Consider the following 22,903-nt stretch of genomic DNA (forward strand, 5'->3'; position numbering starts at 1 on the left):
ATGATCACCCCTCCGCCCGTAAGGGCAACGGCAGGCCAGCAATGCTGTCGGAGGCTGCCGATTGTAACATCACTGCGTCTGCCCCTGAGGCCCCGTCGGCCCCAGGAATCAGTCTCTATCGCCCGGGGGCAGGGAATCCATATCTGAAAGAGACACGTTGGTGATAGATTCCTTACCTTAGAATATCCCCAGGCATCAGACTGGATCCGGAAAGTTTTTGGTCAGCAGTAGCCCTGCACGTCGGTAGGTGGCGTTGTGCGGCCCCGAGCCCGTCGCTGGCATCGTAAGCGCTGAGATGATGTCACGGAGACTACTTAGGCTACACCCATGCGCGCTGACGTCAGTTGTTTCTTTTTCCGCGCCAGCGAGCGCAGATCTGGTTAGAACACGAAACCTAGTCACTTTTTGACTAACTTTTTTGAGACTTTTGTCTTTACTTCTTTTGAGTATTTGATTCCTGGTGCCACGTAGGGATGCCTTGGTTTAAATCCTGTGGGGCCTGTCACCATATGATGTCTGTGGCCGACCCCCATGGCTTCTGTTTCTACTGTCTAAAGCGCAACCATGACTCTCTGTCATGTTCTGACTGTCTGGCCATGATCCGAAGGCTTTGCTGGAGTGGTCCCAAAAGCTGCTAGAGTCCAGGCAGTCGTCGTCTGCGCCGTTCGAGGTCCAGGGGTCGCTCGAGGGACCGACAGCGGAGCCATCATCATCGCTCCTCGGGTCGAAGTCTTCACCCTCGGAATCGGGTAAGAGACGTCACAAGAAACACTTTGCTCTCCGACATCCCCGCGTCAGCTCCGGACGCGGACAAGGGTGCCAGGGGTCCTTCCCCTGCGGCTCCATTGGAGCCTGGGAGTCCCACGGCCTACCCGCCTTATGACTCTGGCCCAGGTGCAAGAGTTTCTTGCCGCCATGGACCGCCTGTTCAGACCTAGGGCTCCCGCCGGCGCGCCTTCAGGCCCGCGGTCTCTTATGAGGGTCCTTGCTTGGCTCCGGCGCCTCTGGGTCCTCCGTTGGCGGCTCCGGTCCTGGCGCCGCCATGGGTTCTGTTTGTGCCACCGCCGCCCTTGCCCGAATTTCCGGGCAATTTTGCTCCGGCTTTGGACCCTAATTGGGACATGGAGCCAGACCGGCGCTGGCCGGTGCCGTTGGAGCACTGGTTTTCCCCTGTGCCTCCCCCACCTCTCCTACCTGTACCACGGGCTGTGGAGGAGGGGGATGACTAGGAGGGGTCGAAAGACACTCTTGCACGGCAGTGCGAGTCTGAACATGAGTGGGTGGATGACTCGGAGGACGCAGGTGGCCTTGACCTCTCCTCCGAGCCTGGATTTATGTCTCCTCCTGCCATTATGGAGGAGGGCGCCACGTATACCATGTTGCTCCGTAGAGCGGTTCAGGGTCTTGACCTTGATCTATCTACTGTTACTCACAAGTCCAACCGCCTTACTGAGGTGCTTCAGCCGGCGGCAAGTTCTATGGAACCTCTGCTCCTGTTTAATGAGGCCTTGACGGATGTGTTGATAGGCACCTGGTCTAGGCCTGCCACTGGGGTTCCTGTGGATAAAAATGTGACCAGGCGTCATCACCCGGTGCCAGGTGACCCGGCCTTTTTGGCAAATCATCTCACTCCGGAGAGCCTGGTCATTCAGGCCTCCACGTCTCAGAGTACGTTCCCTACCGCCCCCGGATAAGGAATCAAAAAAGCTGGAGCAGTTTGGTAAGAGGCTGTTTTCCTCTGCCAGCCTGGGGCTGTGGTCAGTCAACACCACATGCCTTTTGGGCCGCTACTCTCATGCTGTATGGGACAGAGTGGTGCAGACACTGCCCCAGTGTCCGGAAGAGGTTTGGGCTGTACTTTCTCAAGCTGTGGCGGAGGAAAAGGATGCAGCGAAGTTTGCAATTCAGTGTGGCCTGGACTCCCCAGATTCTTTAGGGAGAGCACTCTCCAACAGTGGCCCTACGTCGCCATGCCTGGCTGCGGTCCACTGGGTTTTCGTGTGATGTCCAGAGTTCTCTCATGGACATGCCTTTTTGATGGTACTCACCGGTTTGGCGATAAGGCAGACCGTGCGCTGGAGCGTTTCAAGGACTCTCAAGCTCCGGCTAAGTCCTTTGGTCTCTCCACCACACGCCCGGCCACGTCTACCTTTCGTTCTTTCGTGACCACGGAAGGGTAGCCCCTGTCCGCTCGTTCAGTCAGAAGCCTGCGCAGAACCAACCTCCGCACGGCCGTGGGCGTCGAGGCCGCCGTGGCGGCGCAGGGGGCCAGCGTGCAGGTCATTCCACCTCCGCTCCCGCAGCATCCACCTCAAAGCCTTCCTAGTCCGAGCTTTGGGGTGCACCCCATGCCAGTGGGCGGCAGTATTCGACATCAGCTCTCCCACTGGTGTTCTGTCACTTCTGACAGGTGGGTGCTGCAACTCATCCGGCGGGATTACTCCCTCCCCTTCGCGTCTACCCCCCTAGCCATGCCACCTCCGTTCCACTGCATGTCGGGGATCACTTTGCGCTTCTCCAACAGGAAGTCATGGCCCTCTTGGCCAAGAGGGCCATAGAGCGCATTCCTGGGCCAGAAGTAGGACATTGTTGTTATTCCCTCTACTTTCTGGTCCCCAAGAAGGACAAAGGGTGACCTGCACCCCTTCTTGGACCTCAGGAACGTCAATCGCTTCCTCCGGAAGGAGAAGTTCACGGTGTTGACTTTGGCTCAGGTCTTGTCGACCCTGGAGACTGGATGGTAGCGTTGGACTTGCAGGACTCATATTTTCACATCCCTGTCCTGCCGGCCCACCGGCGTTACCTGCAATTCACGGTAGTCCAGGAGCATTTTCAGTTTGCCGTGCTACCCTTCGGCCTTACTAGCGCCCCTCGGGTGTTCACGAAAGTTATGGCGGTGGTCGCTGCTCATCTGCTCAGGTCGGGGTTGTCAGTCTTCCCCTACCTTGACAACTGGTTGTTGAAGGCGGGCTCGCCCCAAGCAGTTGCCACCCACCTTCAGACTACGGCCGACCTCCTGCATTTGCTGGGGTTCTTTCTCAACGTGCCGAAGTCGCACCTTAGTTCCTCTCAGAAGCTCACTTTCATCGGAGTGGTTCTGGATTCAACGCAGTTTCGGGTTTATCCTCCTGCGTAGTGAGTCCGGGATATTCAGGCTATGATTCCGATCTTTCGGCCTCTATCCCAGGTTTCAGTCAGGATGACCCTCCGGCTCCTGGGCCTGATGGCCTCCTGCTAGTGCAACATGCCAGATGGCATTTCCGGGCTCTGCAGTGGGACCTGAAGTTCCAGTAGGCACAGCATCAGTGCAACCTGTCCGATCATGTCCAGATCTCGGAGGGCACTGCACGACAATTGCAGTGGGGGCTCACGAATTCCGATTGGGTCAATGGCAGATCCCTCTCCCTTCCCCAACTGGAGCACACATTGTGACTGATGCGTCCCTCCTGGGATGGGGAAGCCACTTCGGAGAGGTGGAGATCAGAGGCCTCTGGTTGCTGGCTCCATATCAACCTTTTTGGAGCTTCGGGCGATCCGACTTGCACTGAAGGCATTCCTTCCCTCTTTCCGGGGAAGTGTGGTGCAGGTGTTCATGGACAACACCACTGCCATGTGGTATTTCAACAAACAGGGCGGGGTGGGGTCCTGGACCCTATGCCAGGAGGCTCTGCACCTCTGGACATGGCTGGAACATCAAGGCATTACCTTGGTGGTTTAACACCTGGCAGGTTCTCTGAACGCCAGGGCGGACAAACTCAGCTGCCAGTGCTTGATGGATCACAAATGGCTTCTGAACTTGGACGTGGCGCAAGGTCTTTCAGCAGTGGGGAGAGCCTTGGTTAGATATATTTGCCTCCCAAGAGAACGCGCAATGTCATCAGTTCTGCGCATTGGAATCTCCAAGGCGGCACTCACTCGGCAACGCTTTTCATCGCGTGTGCAGTTGCGGTCTATTGTACACATTTCCCCCAAAACCACTTCTGCCCAGAGTGCTGAAGACGATTTGGCGCAACCGGGCCCAAGTCATTCTTATGGCTTTGGATTGGGCATGAAGATACTGATATCCTCAGCTACTCTACATGGCAATCGATCCCCCGATCTGACTGCCTCTTTAGGAGGATCTTCTGTCGCAGCAGAAGGGGACCGTCTCTCACCCGAACCTGTCCAGCCTCCACCTCTATGCGTGGAGATTGAGCAGTGACAGTTGACAGCTTTCGATCTTCCTCCCGAAGTCTGTGATGTCATTCTGGCAGCCAGGCGTCCCTCCACTAAGACCGTGTACGCCTGCAGGTGGAACAAGTTTGTGGCATGGTGCACACCTAAGTCTGTGGATCCCCTTTCTGCCTCTCTCCGAAGTCCTCCTGTTCCTTCTTTCTTTGGCCCAGCAGGGCTCTACTCTGGGTACTATCAAAGGTTATCTTTCGACCATCTCCGCCTTTCTACGGCTTCCAGATCAGCCTTCTCTTTTTAAGTATCCGGTTGTTAACCGTTTCCTGAAAGGCATTACACACACGTTTCCTCCCGTGCCGTTCATCATGCCGCAATTGGGCTTAAATCTTGTTTTGACCTATCTGATGGGCGCTCCCTTCGAGCCCTTTCATAACTGTCCTTTGCGTCTTCTTACTCTCAAGACAGCTTTCCTGGTAGCTATCACCTCATTTCCGTTCATCCGGACATGGTGGTTTTAAGGACCCGTCCTTCTTTCCTGCCAAAGGCTGTCACGCCCTTCCACATCGGGCAGACCATCACTTTGCCCACCTTCTTTCCGCCTCTGCATCCTTCAAAAGAGGAAAAGAGGCTCCACGGTCTGGACCCAAAACGTGCGCCATTGTTCTATCTGAAGCGCACACAACAGTTCCGGGTGGACGACCATCTCTTTGTTGGCTACGTTGGTGCCAAAAAAGGTCAAGCTATGCACAAGCAGACCATCTCTCGGTGGGTCGTTCTCTGCATCAAAGCCTGGTACTCGTTGGCTACTAAGAGCCTCCTGTGGGGCTGTGGGCCCTTTTTACCAGGGCCACGGCAGCCACTACTGATTTGGGACGCGGTGTTCCCTTGCAGGACATTTGTTTGGCGGCCACGTTGGCCTCGCTGCACACATTTACCAAGCATTACTGCCTTAACAGTCAAGTCCGGAGAGACAGCTTCTTTGGCCGTTCTGTTCTCCGTGACTTTCTGGTGTAAACTTATTCGCAGACCCACCACCGGGGTTGGTATAGCTGGAGTATCTATTCTAAGGTAAGGATTCTATCACTAACGTGTCTCTTTCAGATGCACAAGCTACTACTTGTGTAATGATATATCTGTAAGAGACATTAGTTAGTGATAGATTCCTTACCGCCCCACCCATCCACCCCATTCTGCAAACTGATTTCTAGAGTTAAGTTCATCCCTTTCAGGGCCCTAGTTTCATGGCACCAGTGGTCAGTTTCTTGCATGGCTCTGTGTTCCAGGCGTGGAAAGTAGTGTACAGAACTGACGTCAGCGTGCATGGGTGGCGCCTAACTAGGCTCAGTGACGTCATCTCGGCGCATACGACGCCAGCGAAAGATGCGGAACCCCAGGACGCCACCTACCGACGCGCAGGGGTACTGCTGATGAAAAACTTTCCAGATCCAGTCTGACGCCTGGGGATATTCTAAGGTAAGGATTCTATCACTAACTAAGGTCTCTTACATGTATATCGTTACACAAGTAGTAACTTGTGCATCAGTGCAGGCTGGTCAGGGACTGCAACCGGGATTTATACAGATTTATGTCGGGTCAGTGCTGAGCTTTTCGCTCATGCATTTGCCATCTTCAACCACTAAGCCACGCCCCCATACATCCATCTTTTTAGTGTCTATGCCCTTGACCCTGAATGATAGGAGCCGGAAACCAGGATTGCTCTCTCCCAAGCATGTGTTTGGTATAAGAGCTTACCTGGGCTCCGTGGCCCAGTTGCATAGATTAGCCACACTCTCTTCTCCTACATCCTGACCCAGGTACTGTATAAATATCATTGTGATATATATTTCGAGGTCTTTTGTCTCATTTTCTCGAGTCGATCGAGTCCTGGTGTCGTAGGGATGCCATGCTTTCAAGAACTGTGGGGACTGTCACCGCATGATGTCGGTCACTGACCCACACCGTGTGGGTCTCTACTGGCTGGGGTGCGACCTCCAGGCCATGGGGCAAAGACTTTGCTTGAGCAGTCCTGAAAGCTGCTGGATGTCCGGCAGTCTGCTCCGCGCCGCTACAGATTACGGTCCCAAGGTAGGTTGAGGGACTGGTCGTGGAGCCGTCACCATCATTCTTCTGGATCTAAGTCTTCGCACTCGGGGTCAGGTAAGTTGAAGCATTCCAAAAAGAAGTCGAAGAAGCGTTGTCGCTCTTTGACTTCCCCTCGTCCGTCGCAGCTGAGTGTGTGGGTGGTGCCACCCCGCATCTCCGGCGGAGCCTGCAACATCGCCGCCGGCCTACCCACCTTTTCCGGGTCCGTCGGCAATGCCTGCTCAGGTGCAAGAGTTGACTCTTTGAGCCGTCTGGCCCCTCCGGCACGCCTAAGGGCCCCGGGGGCCCGACTCGGGGTCCTGTCCTTCCATTACCAGCGGCTCCGGCACTGCAGTCGCCTGTGGATCCAGCAGCGCAGGAACCCCTGGTATCTGGGATCAGACCCATTCGACGTCGGTTGACATAATAACACCTCCACCAACATCAACCTCCCCAGCACCACCACCAACATCGCCCGCTCCTCAGGATGGCGTTGTCCCCCGGTTCAGACCGGACACGGTGCCAGATCAGCTCCACCCGGCACCGATTCCGACGCCGATGGGGCCCTTTTTGCTGTATGTCCGTCCTCCGTATTTTCAGCCTGTTCCACAGACTTTGGAGGAAGGGGAGGACTGGGAGGGGTATGAGGACCCTCTAGCACAGGAGTTTTCCTATGATCTGGACTGGGGAGAGGATTTGGGAGATGCCAGTGGTCTTGACACCTCACCTGACCTTGGCATGCTGTCTCCTCCTACCGTGGCTACAGAGGAGTGAGCCAGTTACGCAGTAGTGTTGCGTAGGGCAGCCGAGTTCCTCCAACTTGTACTCCCTACGGTGACCATCAGGACTAACCTCCTGACAGAAGTGCTCAAGCCGGCGGCAACCTCTTCGGAGCCCTTGCTGCCCTTTAATGAGTACAACAAAGAAGGGCTTAGACTCACCTGCAGTAAAGCAGAGTCTGAAAGTAGAATAAACAAAAAGAATGCTAGTACTGAGTCTTATTCAAGAATCACCATTTTATCCAAAGCCGACAAGTATTCAATTATCAGCCGAAAAATGAAATCAATCCATCATTATTTATTTAAATTCGGTATAAAAATACTTTTGGACAACGCAACCAGACAATTACAATACTTATATTATATATATATATGTGTGACAAAAAGGGTGAACCAGAACAACATTTAGAAGGAACCGAACACACTTTTTGGACGTTAAACAATAAATAGACACGTTTCAGTCAAAACACAACCGTTCTTCATTCATACTCACACTCCTTCAACTCCATAAGACATAAAAAACATGTGGCACAAGACAACAACAAAGGAATAGAAAATGGGTCAGTGATGAAGTGCAGAACAAATCACATTAATGAGGAAATAATTATTACTTCGAATACTGAATATCAAACAATTATGTCAAAGTACAGAAAAACAGTTATTTAGACCCAAGAGCAAACAAAAGATGAAAAACGTTAATAAGGTCGACGCGTTTCGAATCGGACCCTTTGTCCGATTCTCATCAGGACCAGACCGTCAAATCTGAGTGTGAAGACAGTTACTATGCAGACAGAGTGGAGAATCTGCGTGCGCTGTGTGCACAAGCGCAGATCCAAAAAGGTTTGTGTGGCGCGTCCAAGCTCAGGGAGCTGGTATGGTACAAAGGGGTTGTGGTTCCTGTCACCAAGCAAAAGTTGCGTGCGACCCGGGTTCAATTAAGGGAAAGACGGCGACCGGGAAATAACAGAGGAGGGATACCGCACTCCGGCGTATCGCGAGTGAGAAAACGCACCAGTTTTCTGAAACACCACAACAGATGGATCCCCTCCCGGTTAATGCCGGATACATACCCGTATTAAGTGCTAAATTCTGAAGACTTTGATCCACCTAATAGGGCGGAACACAACAGCGAGATTTATCGCTGGCACCTGACTTATCTGGATATACCATTCCTACTTACTAATAAATTTGAACCCAAATACTCAGTGTCTCTCTCTAATCTACCTACACAGAACGCCACTACAAGTTCCAGACTATTCTCAACCCAATTGTTTGGAGTTGAATCTAAAGCCCTGAAGAGTCGTGTTGACTCACCTGTACACGACGAAACACGTGTTGGCTTACTGTGACTGTTCTTCAAGTCTGGATACAATAAACCGTCATCTAGCTGTGACAAGAAAAACACCCAAGAATCTGCTTCTGTTCATTGTATCACATTGGTCATTGTACTAAGTTTTGTGACACCTTACTGTAGTTGCGAGAGCACAGCTGTGTAATTGTTGTGAAGTCATTGACTGTTTTAGACGGTTAAGGGCGTTTTTCGTCTGCTCTTTACGCACTACCCATCGATTATTTACACGACACACTGTAACGTAGAAACTGAGGCAGTGCGCCCTTAGGATCTGATTTTTCTTAAAAACCCCTGAACAGTTTTCTCAATTAAGGGAGGGATCAGGTGCAGGGAGCGTTCACCGCGGGCTTCAGTAAGTATCGCCAGGTTTTTGTCGCGGGCCGCTCAGAAGTCCAGGAGCGACGTCATTCAGAGGCAAGATTCGATTAGAGAGGGGGGGCGAGGGCGGCAACATTCACCGCGGGCTTCAGTCAATCTCGCCAAGAGTGTAACGTGGGTCGCTCAGGAATCCAGAAGCGCCATCATTCAGAGGCAGGCTCTGATGATGGCGCTTCTGGATTCCTGAGCGACCCGCGTTACACGCTTGGCGAGATTGACTGAAGCCCGCTGTGAATGCTGCCGCCCTCGCCCCCCCTCTAATCGAATCTTGCCTCTGAATGACGTCGCTCCTGGACTTCTGAGGGGCCCGCGTCAAAAACCTGGCGATACTTACTGAAGCCCGCGGTGAACGCTCCCTGCACCTGATCCCTCCCTTAATTGAACCCGGGTCGCACGCAACTTTTGCTTGGTGACAGGAACCACAACCCCTTTGTACCATACCAGCTCCCTGAGCTTGGACGCGCCACACAAACCTTTTTGGATCTACGCTTGTGCACACAAAGCACGCAGATTCTCCACTCTGTCTGCATTGTAACTGTCTTCACACTCAGATTTGACGGTCTGGTCCTGATGAGAATCGGACAAAGGGTCCGATTCGAAACGCGTCGACCTTATTAACGTTTTTCATCTTTTGTTTGCTCTTGGGTCTAAATAACTGTTTTTCTGTACTTTGACATAATTGTTTGATATTCAGTATTCGAAGTAATAATTATTTCCTCATTAATGTGATTTGTTCTGCACTTCATCACTGACCCATTTTCTATTCCTTTGTTGTTGTCTTGTGCCACATGTTTTTTATGTCTTATGGAGTTGAAGGAGTGCGAGTATGAATGAAGAACGGTTGTGTTTTGACTGAAACGTGTCTATTTATTGTTTAACGTCCAAAAAGTGTGTTCGGTTCCTTCTAAATGTTGTTCTGGTTCACCCTTTTTGTCACACATATATATATAATATAAGTTTTGTAATTGTCTGGTTGCGTTGTCCAAAAGTATTTTTATACCAAATTTAAATAAATAATGATGGATTGTTTCCATTTTTCGGCTGATAATTGAATACTTGTCGGCTTGGATACAATGGTGATTCTTGAATAAGACTCAGTACTAGCGCCCTTTAATGAAGCACTATCTGATGTTCTTTTGGGCACCAGGTCCAGGCCTAACACAGGGGCTCCTGTGGACAACGTGGCCCGATGCCATCGCCCGGCTCCTGGCGACCCCCTCTTTCTCTCTCAACATCCCACTCCTGAGAGCTTGGTTGTCCAAGCTTCTACTTCACAGAGCGCGTTCCCTTCCACTCCTCCGGATAGGGGATCCAAGAAGCTTGAGCAGCTTGGCAAGAAGTTGTTTTCATCTGCCAGCGTAGGGCTGTGGTCGGTGAGCACAGCATGACTCTTGGGCCGTTATTCCCACTCTATGTGGGATACGGTTGCGCAGGTGCTGCCTAACTGTCCGTAGGAGACCCAGCCAGTCCTCTCCCAAGCTATTGCTGCTGGGAGAGACGCACCTAAGTTCACCATACGTTGTGGGCTAGACATTGTCAACTCGCTGGGCAGATCGATTTCCACGACTGTGGCATGTAGGCGCCACGCCTGGCTGAGGACCACTGGCTTCTCAGGCGATGTCCAGAACACTCTGATGGACATGCCCTTTGATGTCTTTCGCCTCTTTGGCAATAAAGCAGACCATGCGTTGGAGCACTTTAAGGACTCCCGGGCTACGGCCAAGTCCTTGGGCCTGTTTGCCACTCCGCCTCCTCTGCCTTCTGCCTTTTGCTCCTTTTGTGGCCACGGAAGGGGTGCTTGCCACGTTTGCAGAGCCACAAGCCACCACAACAACATCAGCGAGGCTGTGGGCGTGGGAACCGCCGAGGCGGTTCTGGGGATCAGCGGGCGGGTCAGTCCACCTCCATCCCCGCAGCATCCACTACACAGCCTTCCTAGTCCGGAATTTCAGGCCCATCAAACGCCAGTGGGCGGCAGAATTTGCCACCATCTCCCCCACTGGCACAACAGCACCTCGGACAAGTGGGTGCTGCAAATTGTCCGAAGGGGCTACTGCCTCCCCTTCAAGACCACCTCTCCAGCCATGCCACCTCAGTACCATCGCATGTCGGGGGATCACTTGACGCTTCTCCAGCAGGAAGTTGCGTCCCTCTTGGCAAAGGGGTCATCGAGCGCGTTCCGCCGCCAGAAGTAGGTTGTGGTTGCCACTCCCACTACTTTCAGGTTCCAAAGAAGAACAAGGGCCGGCGTCCTATCTTAGACCTTCGGAACATCAAGCGCTTCCTCCGGAAGGAGAAGTTGAAGATGCTCACACTTGCTCAGGTCTTGTCTGTCCTAGACCTGCAAGACTGGACGGTAGCGTTGGATTTGCAGGACGCTTATTTTCGTATCCCTGTACTGCCGGCCCAACAGCGTTACCTGCGGATCACCGTAGGCCACGAGCACTTTCAGTTCACTGTGCTCCCCTTTGGCCTTACCAGCGCCCCTCGGCTGTTCACGAAGGTGATCGCGATGGTCGCATCTCATCTGCTCCGATCGGGGGTTTCAGTCTTCCACTATCTCGATGACTTGTTGCTGAAGGCGGGCTCGCCCCAGACAGTTGTCTACCACCTCAACACTATGGCCGGCCTCCTGCATTTGCAACGTGCCAAAGTCTCATCTGATTCCCTCACAGAAGCTCCTTTTCATCGGAGTTTCAGGTTTATCCTCCTGAAAAGCGAGTCTGGGATATTCAGGCTATGATTCGGATCTTTCAGCCTCTATCCCGGGTTTCGGTCAGGATGACCCTCCGGCTACTGGGCCTGATAGCCTCCTGCATCCTGCTAGTGGATCAAGCCATATGGTATATGCGGGCTCTGCAGTGGGACCTGAAGTTCCAGTGGGGACAGCATCATGGCAACCTGTCCAATCACGTCCAGATCTCAGAGGGCACTGCATGACAATTGCAGTGGTGGCTTACGAATCGCGATTGGGTCAATGGCAGGTCGCTCTCCCTTCCCTAACCGGAACACACAATTGTGACGGAAGTCCCTTCTGGGATGGAGCAGCCACATGGGAGAGGTGGAGATCAGAGGCCTCTGGTCTCTGGCGGAGTCCCGGCTCCATATCAACCTTCTGGAGCTTCGGGCGATCCGACTTGCACTGAAGGCATTCCTTCCCTCTGTCGTGGGGAGAGTAGTGCAGGTGTTCACAGACAACACCACCGCCATGTGGTACTGCAACAATTTATTTTATTTATTTATTATTTAAAACATTTATAGAGCGCAGCTGTCGCCTGGCAGGCATCCTGGCGCTAGGGTGGCTACTCCTAAAATAGAAATAGTGGAAGATTGTTTAGCAGTGACGGAGGGACTCTAGGGAAAAAGCCAAGTCTTTATTAGTTTTCGAAAAGGCAGGAGCTGTGAAGTATGGCGGATGTCGGCGGGCAGACTGTTCCAGAGCTTTGCAGCCGCCACTCGGAATGATCTTCCCCCGATCCTAGCTCTCTTAAATCTGGGTACTGTTACAAGTCGAGCGGTGGCGGATCGAAGAGCTCTGGTTGGTGTATACCAGGTGAACATCCGTTGTAAAGGGATAGGTCCTAGCCCATGTAATGCCTTAAAGACCAAGCAAAGAGACTTGAAGGCAATACGTTGCTTCAAGGGAAGCCAGTGCAGCTCGGCTAGAGCAGCCTTGGTTGAGGATCTTCTGGTCCATCCAAGGGCCAGTTTGGCTGCTGCTGATTGGACACGATGGAGTCGGTCCAGTAGTACCAAGGGAGAGTCAAGCAGGAGAGCATTACAATAGTCAATGCGACTAAGAATGGTACACCTGACTATCTGCGCTCTAGCGGATAGTGGAAGTAGTGGCAGGATTTTGCGTAGTGATCGCATAAGGGCAGAGCAGGTGGCAACTGTTCTCGAAACCTGTGTTTCCATGCTAAGCTTGTTATTAAGCATGACGCCCAAATTCCGAACACTGGCCACAGGTGACGGATTGTCCGAGTTTTCTGGAAGCCAGAAACCAGCAGGCAGAGGGCGAGGTATGCGGCTGGCTGGGCAAAACAGAACCTCGGTTTTAGAGGAGTTAAATTGGAGGGAATTATGGTGTAACCAGCCAGCAGTATCTCTCAGGCAGTCGTGGAATGCTTCTAAAGTAATAGAGTCTTCACCCTCCCAGGAAAAAATAAGCTGGGTGTCGTCTGCGTAGTTAACTGTGGTAATGTTGTGTGATTTAATGAGAGAGACCAGTGGTAGTAAATAAACATTAAAGAGAATCGGGCTGATAGAAGAACCCTGGGGTACACCGTGAGGGACTGGGGAGAAGGCAGATTGATAAGGGGGGAGGGATACAGCCTGTTTCCTGTCGCTGAGAAAAGAGTGGAACCAAATCAGGGCTGAGCCATCAACCCCAGCCGCTCTCAGCCTCTCTAGCAAACAGGGTGTGGTGGGTTGTGGACCCTATGTCAGAAGCTCTGGACTTGGCTGGAACATCAGGGCATGTCCCTGGTGGTTCAACACCTGGCAGGTTCTCTGAACACCAGGGCGTACAAACTCAGCCGTCTGTGCATGATGGATCACGAATGGCGTCTGAACTCTGACGTGGCGCCGGGTCTCTTTCAGCAGTGGGGAGAGCCTAGGTTAGATTCTTTTGCCACTGAAGAGAAAGCGCAATGTCATCAGTTCTGCTTGTTGGATTTTCCAAGGCTGCACTCGTTAGGCGATGCTTTTTGTCGCAAGTGGAGTTGCGGTCTACTATACACCTTTCTGCCTATACCACTTCTACCCAGAGTGCTTAAGAAGATTAAGCGCGACTGGGCCCAAGTTATTCTTGTTGCTCCGGACTGGGCTCGAAGAGTATGGTATCCCGACCTACTCTGCATGGCGATCGATCCTCCACTCCGCCTGCCTCTTCAGAAGGATCTTCTGTCGCAGCAGCAGAGGAGGGTTCTCCACCCAAACCTGTCCAGCTTCCACCTCATTGCGTGGAGATTGAGCGGCGGCAGTTGACGTCTTTAGACCTGCCTCCCGAGGTGTGATGTTATCTTGGCATCCAGGCGTCCCTCCACTAAAACGGTATATGCCTGCAGGTGGAATACATTTGTGGCATGGTGCACAGCAAAGGCTGTGAATCCCCTTTCTGCCCCTCTTTCAGAGGTCCTTCCATTTCTCCTCTCTTCGGCCCAGCAGGGCTCTGCTCTGGGCACTATCAATTTCAGCCTTCTTAAGTCTTCCAGATCAGCCTTCCCTTTTCAAGTCCCCTGTTGTAAATAGATTATTTAAAGGCATTACTCATATTTTCCCTCCTGCTCCTTCCGTAATGCCTCAGTGGGACTTGAACCTAGTTCTGACTTATCTGATGTGTTCTCCTTTTGAGCCACTTCACAACTGTCCTCTTAATCTTCTCACTTTAGAGACTGCTTCCTGGTTGCCATCACCTCTGCCAGAAGAGTAAGTGAGCTCCAGGCTCTTTCTTCTAAACCTCCTTTTCTCTCTGTCCATACGGACAAAGTTGTTCTAAGAACAGGTTGTCGCTGCCTTTCACATCGGGCAGACCATCACTTTGCCCACCTTCTTTCCGCCACCGCATCCCTCTAAAGAGGAAGAGAGGCTCTACCGTCTGGACCCAAAATGTGTGCTCTCTTTCTACCTTAACCGCACACAACAGTTCCGGGTGGATGACCAGCTCTTTGTTGGCTAAATCGGTGCCAGGAATGGTCGGGCCATGCACAAGCGGACCATCTCTTCATGGGTCATTCTGTGCATTAAGGCTTGTTATTCTTTGGCTAAATAGGAGCCTCCTGTTGGGCTGCGCGCCAATTCTACCAGAACGACGGAAGCCACTACTTCTTTGGGACGGGGAGTCCCCTTGAATGACATCTGTCAGGCAGCTACGTGGGCCTCGCTGCATACGTTTACCAAGCATTACTGTCTGGACAGCCAAGTCCGGAGAGACGGCTTCTTTGGCCGTTCTGTTCTCCAGGACTTTCTGGTGTGATCTTGGTTCGGAGACCCACCACAGGGGTTGGTATTGCTGGGGTATCTATTCTAAGGTAAGGAATCTATCACTTTGTGTTTCTTTCAGATGCACAAGTTACTTACCTTTGGTAACAATATATCTGTAAGAAACATTAGTAGTGATAGATTCCTTACTCGCCCCACCCATCCTCCCCGTTTCTGGAACTGATTTCTAGGGTTAAGATCATCCCTTTCAGAACCCTAGTTTCATGGTACCAGTGGTCAGTTTCTTGCATGGCTCTGCATTCCTGGTGCGGAAAGTCCTGTACAGAACTGAGGTCAGCGCGCGTGGGCGCGTCTCAGTAGCTCCAGCGACATCATCTCGGCGCCAACGACGCACGCGGAGCCTACCGACGCCCCCTACCAACGCACAGGGGTACTTCTGACGAATTTTTTTCCAGATCCAGTCTGACGCTTGGGGGTAATTCTAAGGTAAGGAATCTATCACTACTGTTTCTTACAGATATATCGTTACCGAAGGTAAGTAACTTGTGCATTTGGTGCGGTCTGTTCTGAAATATGCATATATAAAAGTACATTTAACAACTATTTCACTCTTTTTTATTGTTTGGCTTTTCCCTTTACTTTAATTGGAACCGGTGGATGCAGCTGGGCCCACCGGCACTCATTTTTGGACATTGGCTCTTACTTTTCCTCAACAGAATTTAATCCAGATCAAGGGAGGGGGAAAACACAAAAGAAAGCAGAGAAAGACGGAAAAACTGTGACAAACTGAGAAAGCCTAGATAAAGAACCTGCAAGAGTCTTATAAAGAGGAAGGGAGTGTCTAAAGGTGAATTAAAGAGGCATGAGGTGGAATTAAGACAATGCAGCCTTGGTATTTGGCACCCCGATTTTCGTTTTCTGTTTGTCGTTTTTTGTTTGATAGCCTTGTCATATTGCAATAAAGGCAAGTTGGTGGGTTTCCTATTAGCAGGTTTGTTGTAACTTCAGGTGGAGTCTGTGCATAAATGTAATTGGTGACAAGTTTGAAGAATAGTTTGGTGATTGGTTCTTTCCTGGGCTGAGATGGTTCATGTAATTTGCTGGTACAGATGTTTATGGGGCTGATCGCATGATCAGACCCAACAACCTCAAGTGATTTATGAAAGGTTGGTTCAGCATTGTTAGTCAGTAAATTAATACCAGTTCTACTATTGCTTTAGACACACCTCTTACACATGATCACTATTCAATAACCGTGTGTAAAATAATTTGTCAAAGCCCTCTTTATGGTTTTCCCTCCACTGAGATATCCCCATTCTCATAGCAACTAAAACACTGTGTTCGCTTATTTGATAAGTCACCTTGGGCCTATTTATAAAGCAAACATAAAATATACTTCTTGGAAAGTTGTGCTGTTGTTGATGCTCAGGTTTGCAAGGAGATTCAGCAAAACTGAAGCTTTCTTCTTAAGAGCCTTATCTTCGATTTCACAGTGACAGGGCCTGATTTAGATATCGGCGGATCGGTTACTCTGTCTCAACAGTGACGAATATCCCGTTCGCCCAAATACAAATCCTATAGGATAGAATAGGATTTGTATTGCGGCAGATGGGATATCTAGCACCGTTGTGACGGACTAACCCATCCACCAAGATCTAAATCATGCCCATAGTCACTTTGCAAACAGTCGCTTCTTTTCCATGTACTGAGTAATTTTCCACTTACTAGTCCCTCTTTCTAGCCAGTAGTACAAATAAACATAGCTTATATAGGCAGGGATCTTGAGGATGCATGGATAAAGCCCATCTTGGGTTTGTGTCGAGGATGAGGAGTGACCCTATGATGAAGCTTGTCACCTTTTGTGAGTTTGCACTATTTAAATAAAAATAACCTACTCTGGTATTACTTAATGGTAATTCGAGATCTATTTCCACCACATCACGTCCATAGGGGTAAAAAAAGATCTATACATGGGAGGTCAACTCTGCACTCACTAAATAACCACATGTATCCTCTGTTTCCTCTTGAAGTGATCCCTAGGTCCTTTATAATAACATCTTCAATGGCTCGACTTTGGTCAGAACAGGTCCAGCTGCACCAGCAGTCACAGGATCATATCTGGGGTTCTCTTTGGCTAGTGATTTCATTCTTCTCTTTTGGCATGATATTTTTGTATTCTTTCGGCAATAAAGCAATTCAAGCCCTACCAGTCACTAGAGTGACTATCTTCGGTGCAGTTCTCAGATTTCCTCAGTCCTGTGCCTTGTCCACCACTATATGCCAGGACCAACCTTCACTATATGGCAGTTTAAATTACCAGCAAAATGCTGGGCTCCCCTTCCCTCACCAATCCTGGTAGCATGTTTTCACAGTTCTCCTCAATCACATCATTGTATCTGTTTGTGTGACGTACCCTCCAGGACTGGCTAAACTGGCCCAGTGTGCTCACTTCACCACCATCTACTCTCTAGTCAGACAGGGAGGGAATCCAAGCATGCAATGATATTTGGGCTCACACTCGGACACCGTTTTCAGAGGCTGTTCAACAGGAAGAAAGCTGCCTCTTTCAACCTAAATTCCTCACACTCTCACCCATATGTAGTAGCCCCAGAACGTCAGTGCAACCTCAGAGGGAATTGCGTTGGATCCCCAACAAGTTTCCAGACATCTCTTTTTAAATAATTAATTGTTCGAGAGGACTTCGTTGTAAAATAAAATGATCTTATTCTTTACAACCTTGGTGCTTGCATAAAGGAGGGCTGGTCAGGGTGAAGAAAACATGAGTGAATGAGCCAGATATGATTGAATGAAGAGTAGATTACTTTTTAATTAGTTCAGTATTGTCAGTAGACTGCTAGCCCTCAATTAAATACTTAAGAACTGTTTGCTATGGTTACTCATACCTACAAATTAATTGGTCACGACTGGCTAAATATGCACAGTAGGAAGTCTGCCTTTTCTGTGTTGTCACTCTGGATGTATTGTAATTTTGCTGGACCCTATATTTTTGCTGGCTTTAGGACTGTGCTCTTTACTGTTGCTAACTAGTAGTAAAGTTCCTCCTTAAACATGGTTGGAAAGGCATATTCCTAATTCTCATATTTCACTTGCCTATTTGTATGATACAAAGTGTGCCTAGGGCAGTATAGTTAAATGCCACTAATGGATTTGAGCACCTATTGTACCATCCACAACAGTGGCAGTGCAGGCATGGTTTCAGGCCTACCCTGTGTAGCCTGACAATAGCTGTCTAAAAACTACAGTTCGACCCGTCAAAATAATCCCTTTGATAGATCAACGCCTCCCTTATAAATATTGTTGCTGTAGCCCAGAGGACAAAATGCATGGTAAAAGTAGGACATGTAGAAATGTAATGTTATCATTTCCTTAATGTGACTATCGCCCAAAAGCTATTTTTTTACTGTACCAGGCCTGTCTGTTATTTGAAGAAAACTAGAATACAGATTAAAATCCTAATACTGGATCTCAGGAATGGGATTCGCTTTAAAAATAATTAACTTATTTTAATAGTTATTGAAAATCCAATTCAATGGTGGTCAGATTTTTAATAGATATTCAGGAAAAGTAACTTTTAGGACGTTATCTTTTTGCCTGCCTCAACTGTCTCAATGTTAATGAACACAATCCTGTTCTAGCTCTGTCAGTAATTAGCCTTGAATGTGTGTGAATAAGTATGAAATGCCTCCCAGGACCAAACAGTAGGCTGACCTGAATGGGCAGAGATGATTCTTGTGGACCTCACAGAATACATAGGGTTGGGGCTGTGGGCCTCCTTTGACAGCACAGTGTAAAATCCTGCTTGACAGGTGTGCTAAGCCACGTGTTACAAGCCAAATGTTACACTTAAAACAGAGAGAATAGGATGTCAGGCTAAAAAAATGTGTGTTCACTGTCTGGCTGCTGAAGAGTCCTGTTTTAATTCCTATGTTAGATGTGGGAGGACACTAGGATTACTATAGTAAACTATCCACACACACACTCCTAGCACTCAAAACCTAAGTGTAGTGTAGCTAAAGATTTTTGCGTCAACGGAAAACATGAAACAAAAATATTATTCCAAATATTACCAATCCAATCTGATTGCTAAAATCAGTTTGTATAGAGCCACCATTTTGGAGAATGTCGGAAGGGTTGCTCTGAGTTATTTTCTGACTCTATATGACCACTTGACCAACAAAACCTATGTTTTGACACCAAAATGAAGTATATAGGTCTCCTAGTTACTGAAATATGACATCATCCATGCAACACATCCGCCATTTTAAAAAATGTCGTCCCGAAAAATTCAACCCAGATCGGCAAAGTCTACCTGAGCTAAGTTAATCCTCTAATGATCCAAAAACATATATCAAAAATGAAAATCTTTGGCAACAATTTTTTTAAGGAGGTATATTGGAGCCAGGATTACGTATGTAGAATGCATTTTGTGCTCCAGGCTAATTGTGATTGATCTCCTGTTTTTAATTGTCCTGTTTTAGCAATGTATGGTGTGCAGTGAAAACGAGTGGTCATGTGGACCTGCTGGTTTACCTGTCAGAGAAGGCATTCAAGATGCAGACTTTGTACTCTATGTCAGTGCACTAACTACTGAGAGGTGTGGCCAAGAAAATATTGTTGCTTATGCAGCATACTGCCAACTGGAAGCAGAAATGGACAGGTAAGATAAATTCAATTTTGTGTGACTTCCTCAAGTAAACCGGTTACGTTCCTACAATCAATTGTAATCATGTATTTAAATAGATGTAATTATTTTTGGATTTTATTTCAAATTAAAATATAAATGTGTACATCAGGTTTTCAGCAGAACATGTGATGACCAGTTTAACAATTTTTTTTAACAAACCTTTTATTTATGTTTTCAAACATAAGCAAGGAACATATGCAAAGTACTCTGTGTTATAGCAGATACATTTATAGCTCCGACATGTTTCCTCCTGATCCAGTGTAATACGGCTGCCCACTGCACTTCCAACCTCATGGCCTTGCACAAGGATATGTGGACCCGCTGCAAATTTCAGGCACTCTTACCATATTGCCTCCAGCGGAACCAGATGTTGAATTGTTTTGCCAGGGAGCTTCTGGGCTTGTATACAGAGTCTTCTGCCAGTGTACACCTGTAAATCCCCCACCACTCCTTTAGTGTGGATGGGTCGAAGCACCCCACATTCCCTTGCAATATCTTGTTTTGTAACCTGGAAATCTATCTAACAAACAACCATGCCCTCCCCTCAGCCATCCATTATCTCCAGAAATACTATTTATGGGCAAAGGAAAAATGGTGACCAACCTCCCTCTCCAAGCATCTGTGTACCCGTGTCCAGTATTGTGATATAACCGGACGGCTCCATGTAACATGTAGGACTGTACACCAGGCAATCTTGCGCCTTAAATACATGGGGAAGGTAGCCTTATCCATCTGCCACAGTTTGAAGAGGTGGTAATTAACTCTGAGGTGGGATTTCAATTGTATTAGTCTAAGGCGTGCTGAGATAGCCAAGAGTCTAGGCACCCTTTTCCCTCAGGTCTATTCCTCCTCCTTGAGTTCTATCTCACACTTTGTCCTGAAGCTCATGAATGGGTCAGTGGTGTTGAGCATCAATGACTCTTTCTGTCAAGTTGTTCCATAGTAATTGCTTCCAGGAGATGAAATTCTGGGACCACCACAAGCAGGTCTCCAAAACACTCTAAGGTATGTCCAAGTGGGAGATAGCAGAATAATTGGGCATTGTGAAGGGCAAATTAGTCCGCCAACTGCTAAATAATTTGACATGACTCCTTGCCCTCACATCTCCAAGCTTTAAGATACTAATGATGTCCGAGGGGTTAAACCCTTTTAGCCTGGTTACCTGAGCGAGGAGTGCCCTGTGCCACATGGGAGTTACAGTGGATACTTTAGCTTGCCATCTAATGTGTTTTAAGGCTGTTTTCCAACAGTCATTCAAGATTGTGTCATTTGGAGACCCCTTGTGAGGTACCAGGGCACTCTACAGCAGGGAGTACAGATGATTGCGACTTGCTAAATAGGGTTAGTACATGGCCCATTTGTATTTTGCTTTGCAAACGCATCGCAAACCTGTTCGCGCATGCAAAATTGGGTCGTAAATTTGGCCCTTAAAGAAGATAATCCTTGGGACTCTCCCCTTCCAAAGGAGGTTCACACGCCAAGATTGCATGGATTGGAAGAACTGTGGAGGAAACGAAAACGGGTACTTCTGCACGATGTATAGGATTTGCAACAATGCAATAGTCTTTAAGAGGGCATTCTGACACATAACGGTAAATGGCAGTGCAACATATCCCTCCATTTATTGCTTTAATTTTAATGAGTAGAGAGTTGATCTTGAGATCTCGACTTAACATGGTGTCACTAGACACCATCAGGCCCAGTTACTTAGTGGGTCTTGGCCAATTTTCTCTGCTCAATATGAGCATTTATATATTGCATTCCCCAAATTTACTTTGAGACCAGAAGCATCACTGTAGATGTACAGCATCTGCAATATTCTAAGGAACAAGCAGTTGGGTTGCAGTTTGAACAAAAGTAGATAATCTGCTTTAATTGACAGAATTACTGTATTACATGTATATATGCAAGCAATACATGACTGTTGGAGTAGATGTTTTAGTGAGACATATTTGGAACCGAAACAGTAAAACATTATATAGATATAAAATGTACATGTTGGAGGAAGCAACAAAAAATAAAATGCCGTATGTACCAAATATATTACATTGTACATCCGTTGTGGTAGTCAAAGTATGTTTAAAAAAAAAAAAGTAGATAATCTTCTTAAAGCGAAAGTCTGTCTTCTGGGTCATTCTTCCATCCATAGCCCCACAGACTAACATCTTGCCTGATCTACTCTGCCAGGTGACTGTATTACAGACACAAAGTTGAATGGAGAAAGCTGGCAGGCCAGATGCATATCTTGATGTATAGGAAGGGTGCTGATAAGAGGCACCATTTACTCACACCTGGGCCCACGGGCATGTATGCAGTATCTTATAGAAAAGGAAGCACTGACCAAGGGCCATGTTTTTGAGCCCCTTGGGCATGAAAGGCCGGTGTACTGTGTCAAAGGCCTTTTCAAAATCCATGACAAAAAAACTGCATCTCCTTGTAGCTTCCCTGCATGCGCCACAGGCTACCTACATCCATCAAAGACAACACCTTGTGCTTCTACCTGGCATAAAGCCATTTTGATGACTGTATTACAGCACAGTTTTCTTGGCTAGTTTAGTGGCTTGGACTTTCACTAGTAGCTTGGCTTCTATATTCCTAAGTGATATTGGCCTGTAAGAGGCACAAGCATTAAGGACTCTGTTTTGATTTAAAATAACAAAGGCAGTAAGCCCCCTAGAGTCATATGATAGTTCCCCCTCCCCGTCCACCCCACAATCTCCGAAGCCTCCTTGTACATTGACAGGCAGTGCAACCATAGTAGCGAGGCATATTTTAAAAACATTCTGTTGGGATACCAGTGGGACCTGGCGTTTTGCTGATGGACATGTCTGTGTTTACTTGTTCGATCTCCAGTTCAGAAATAGGTAAGTCCATTTCCACCTTATCCGAGACTGAGAAGGCATTTAGGACGAGATCTCATATAAAAAGGCAGTAGGTTTATCTATTTATTATATTGTATGTATTTCTTCTTTGCTTCCTGAGTCAATCAAATAACATTGAAAGTCAACATACTTTCACGTTGTAGTCCCAACATTTGGTTTGTTGGCCCAGGTCCAGGACTTGAGCTGGTGCATTGGCAGGTCGTTATGTGTGGGTGGTTGTTTGTTTAACTCTTATTTAAACAACATTATTTTCAGTTGTTCATAAATGAGGTGCATTTTAATTGGGGTGTTTTGTTGGGAGGCTACCAGTGTTTTAAACCTAAGATCCTCTTAACTAGAGAGCTCAACATCCATGTTTGGTTATCATACCATTTGGTGGATTTTCAGGGAATTACTTGATCTGACATTCCTGGTGGTAGTCTGGGCAGGACTTATCATTTATATTGACTCTCTCTTTGGCAGTTAATGGGATTGGAACTTCAATACAGGTTTGACATAGAGATTCTTTAATAAACTGAATTGAAAGATTATCCCTCTAAGCGCTGTGCTGTCTTTGGGTATAAAGGGAAGCTCCTTGAAGTCTATTATGAACCTACTTGTTTTGCAGTTTTTT

General features: G+C 48.4%; 1 protein-coding gene across 1 annotated transcript in view; it reads left to right on the forward strand.

Annotated features, from left to right (window-relative positions):
- LMLN (leishmanolysin like peptidase) overlaps positions 1-22,903 on the forward strand; it is a 427,804-nt gene that overhangs the window by 160,248 nt on the left and 244,653 nt on the right. Inside the window, exon 6 of the mRNA XM_086957429.1 lies at positions 19,203-19,381. Within this exon, the coding sequence (XP_086813555.1) occupies positions 19,203-19,381 (179 nt within the window). The remainder of the gene's footprint in view (positions 1-19,202; positions 19,382-22,903) is intronic.

Source organism: Lissotriton vulgaris, chromosome 2_1 (assembly GCF_964263255.1).
Source record: "Lissotriton vulgaris chromosome 2_1, aLisVul1.2, whole genome shotgun sequence".
Taxonomy (NCBI): domain Eukaryota; kingdom Metazoa; phylum Chordata; class Amphibia; order Caudata; family Salamandridae; genus Lissotriton; species Lissotriton vulgaris.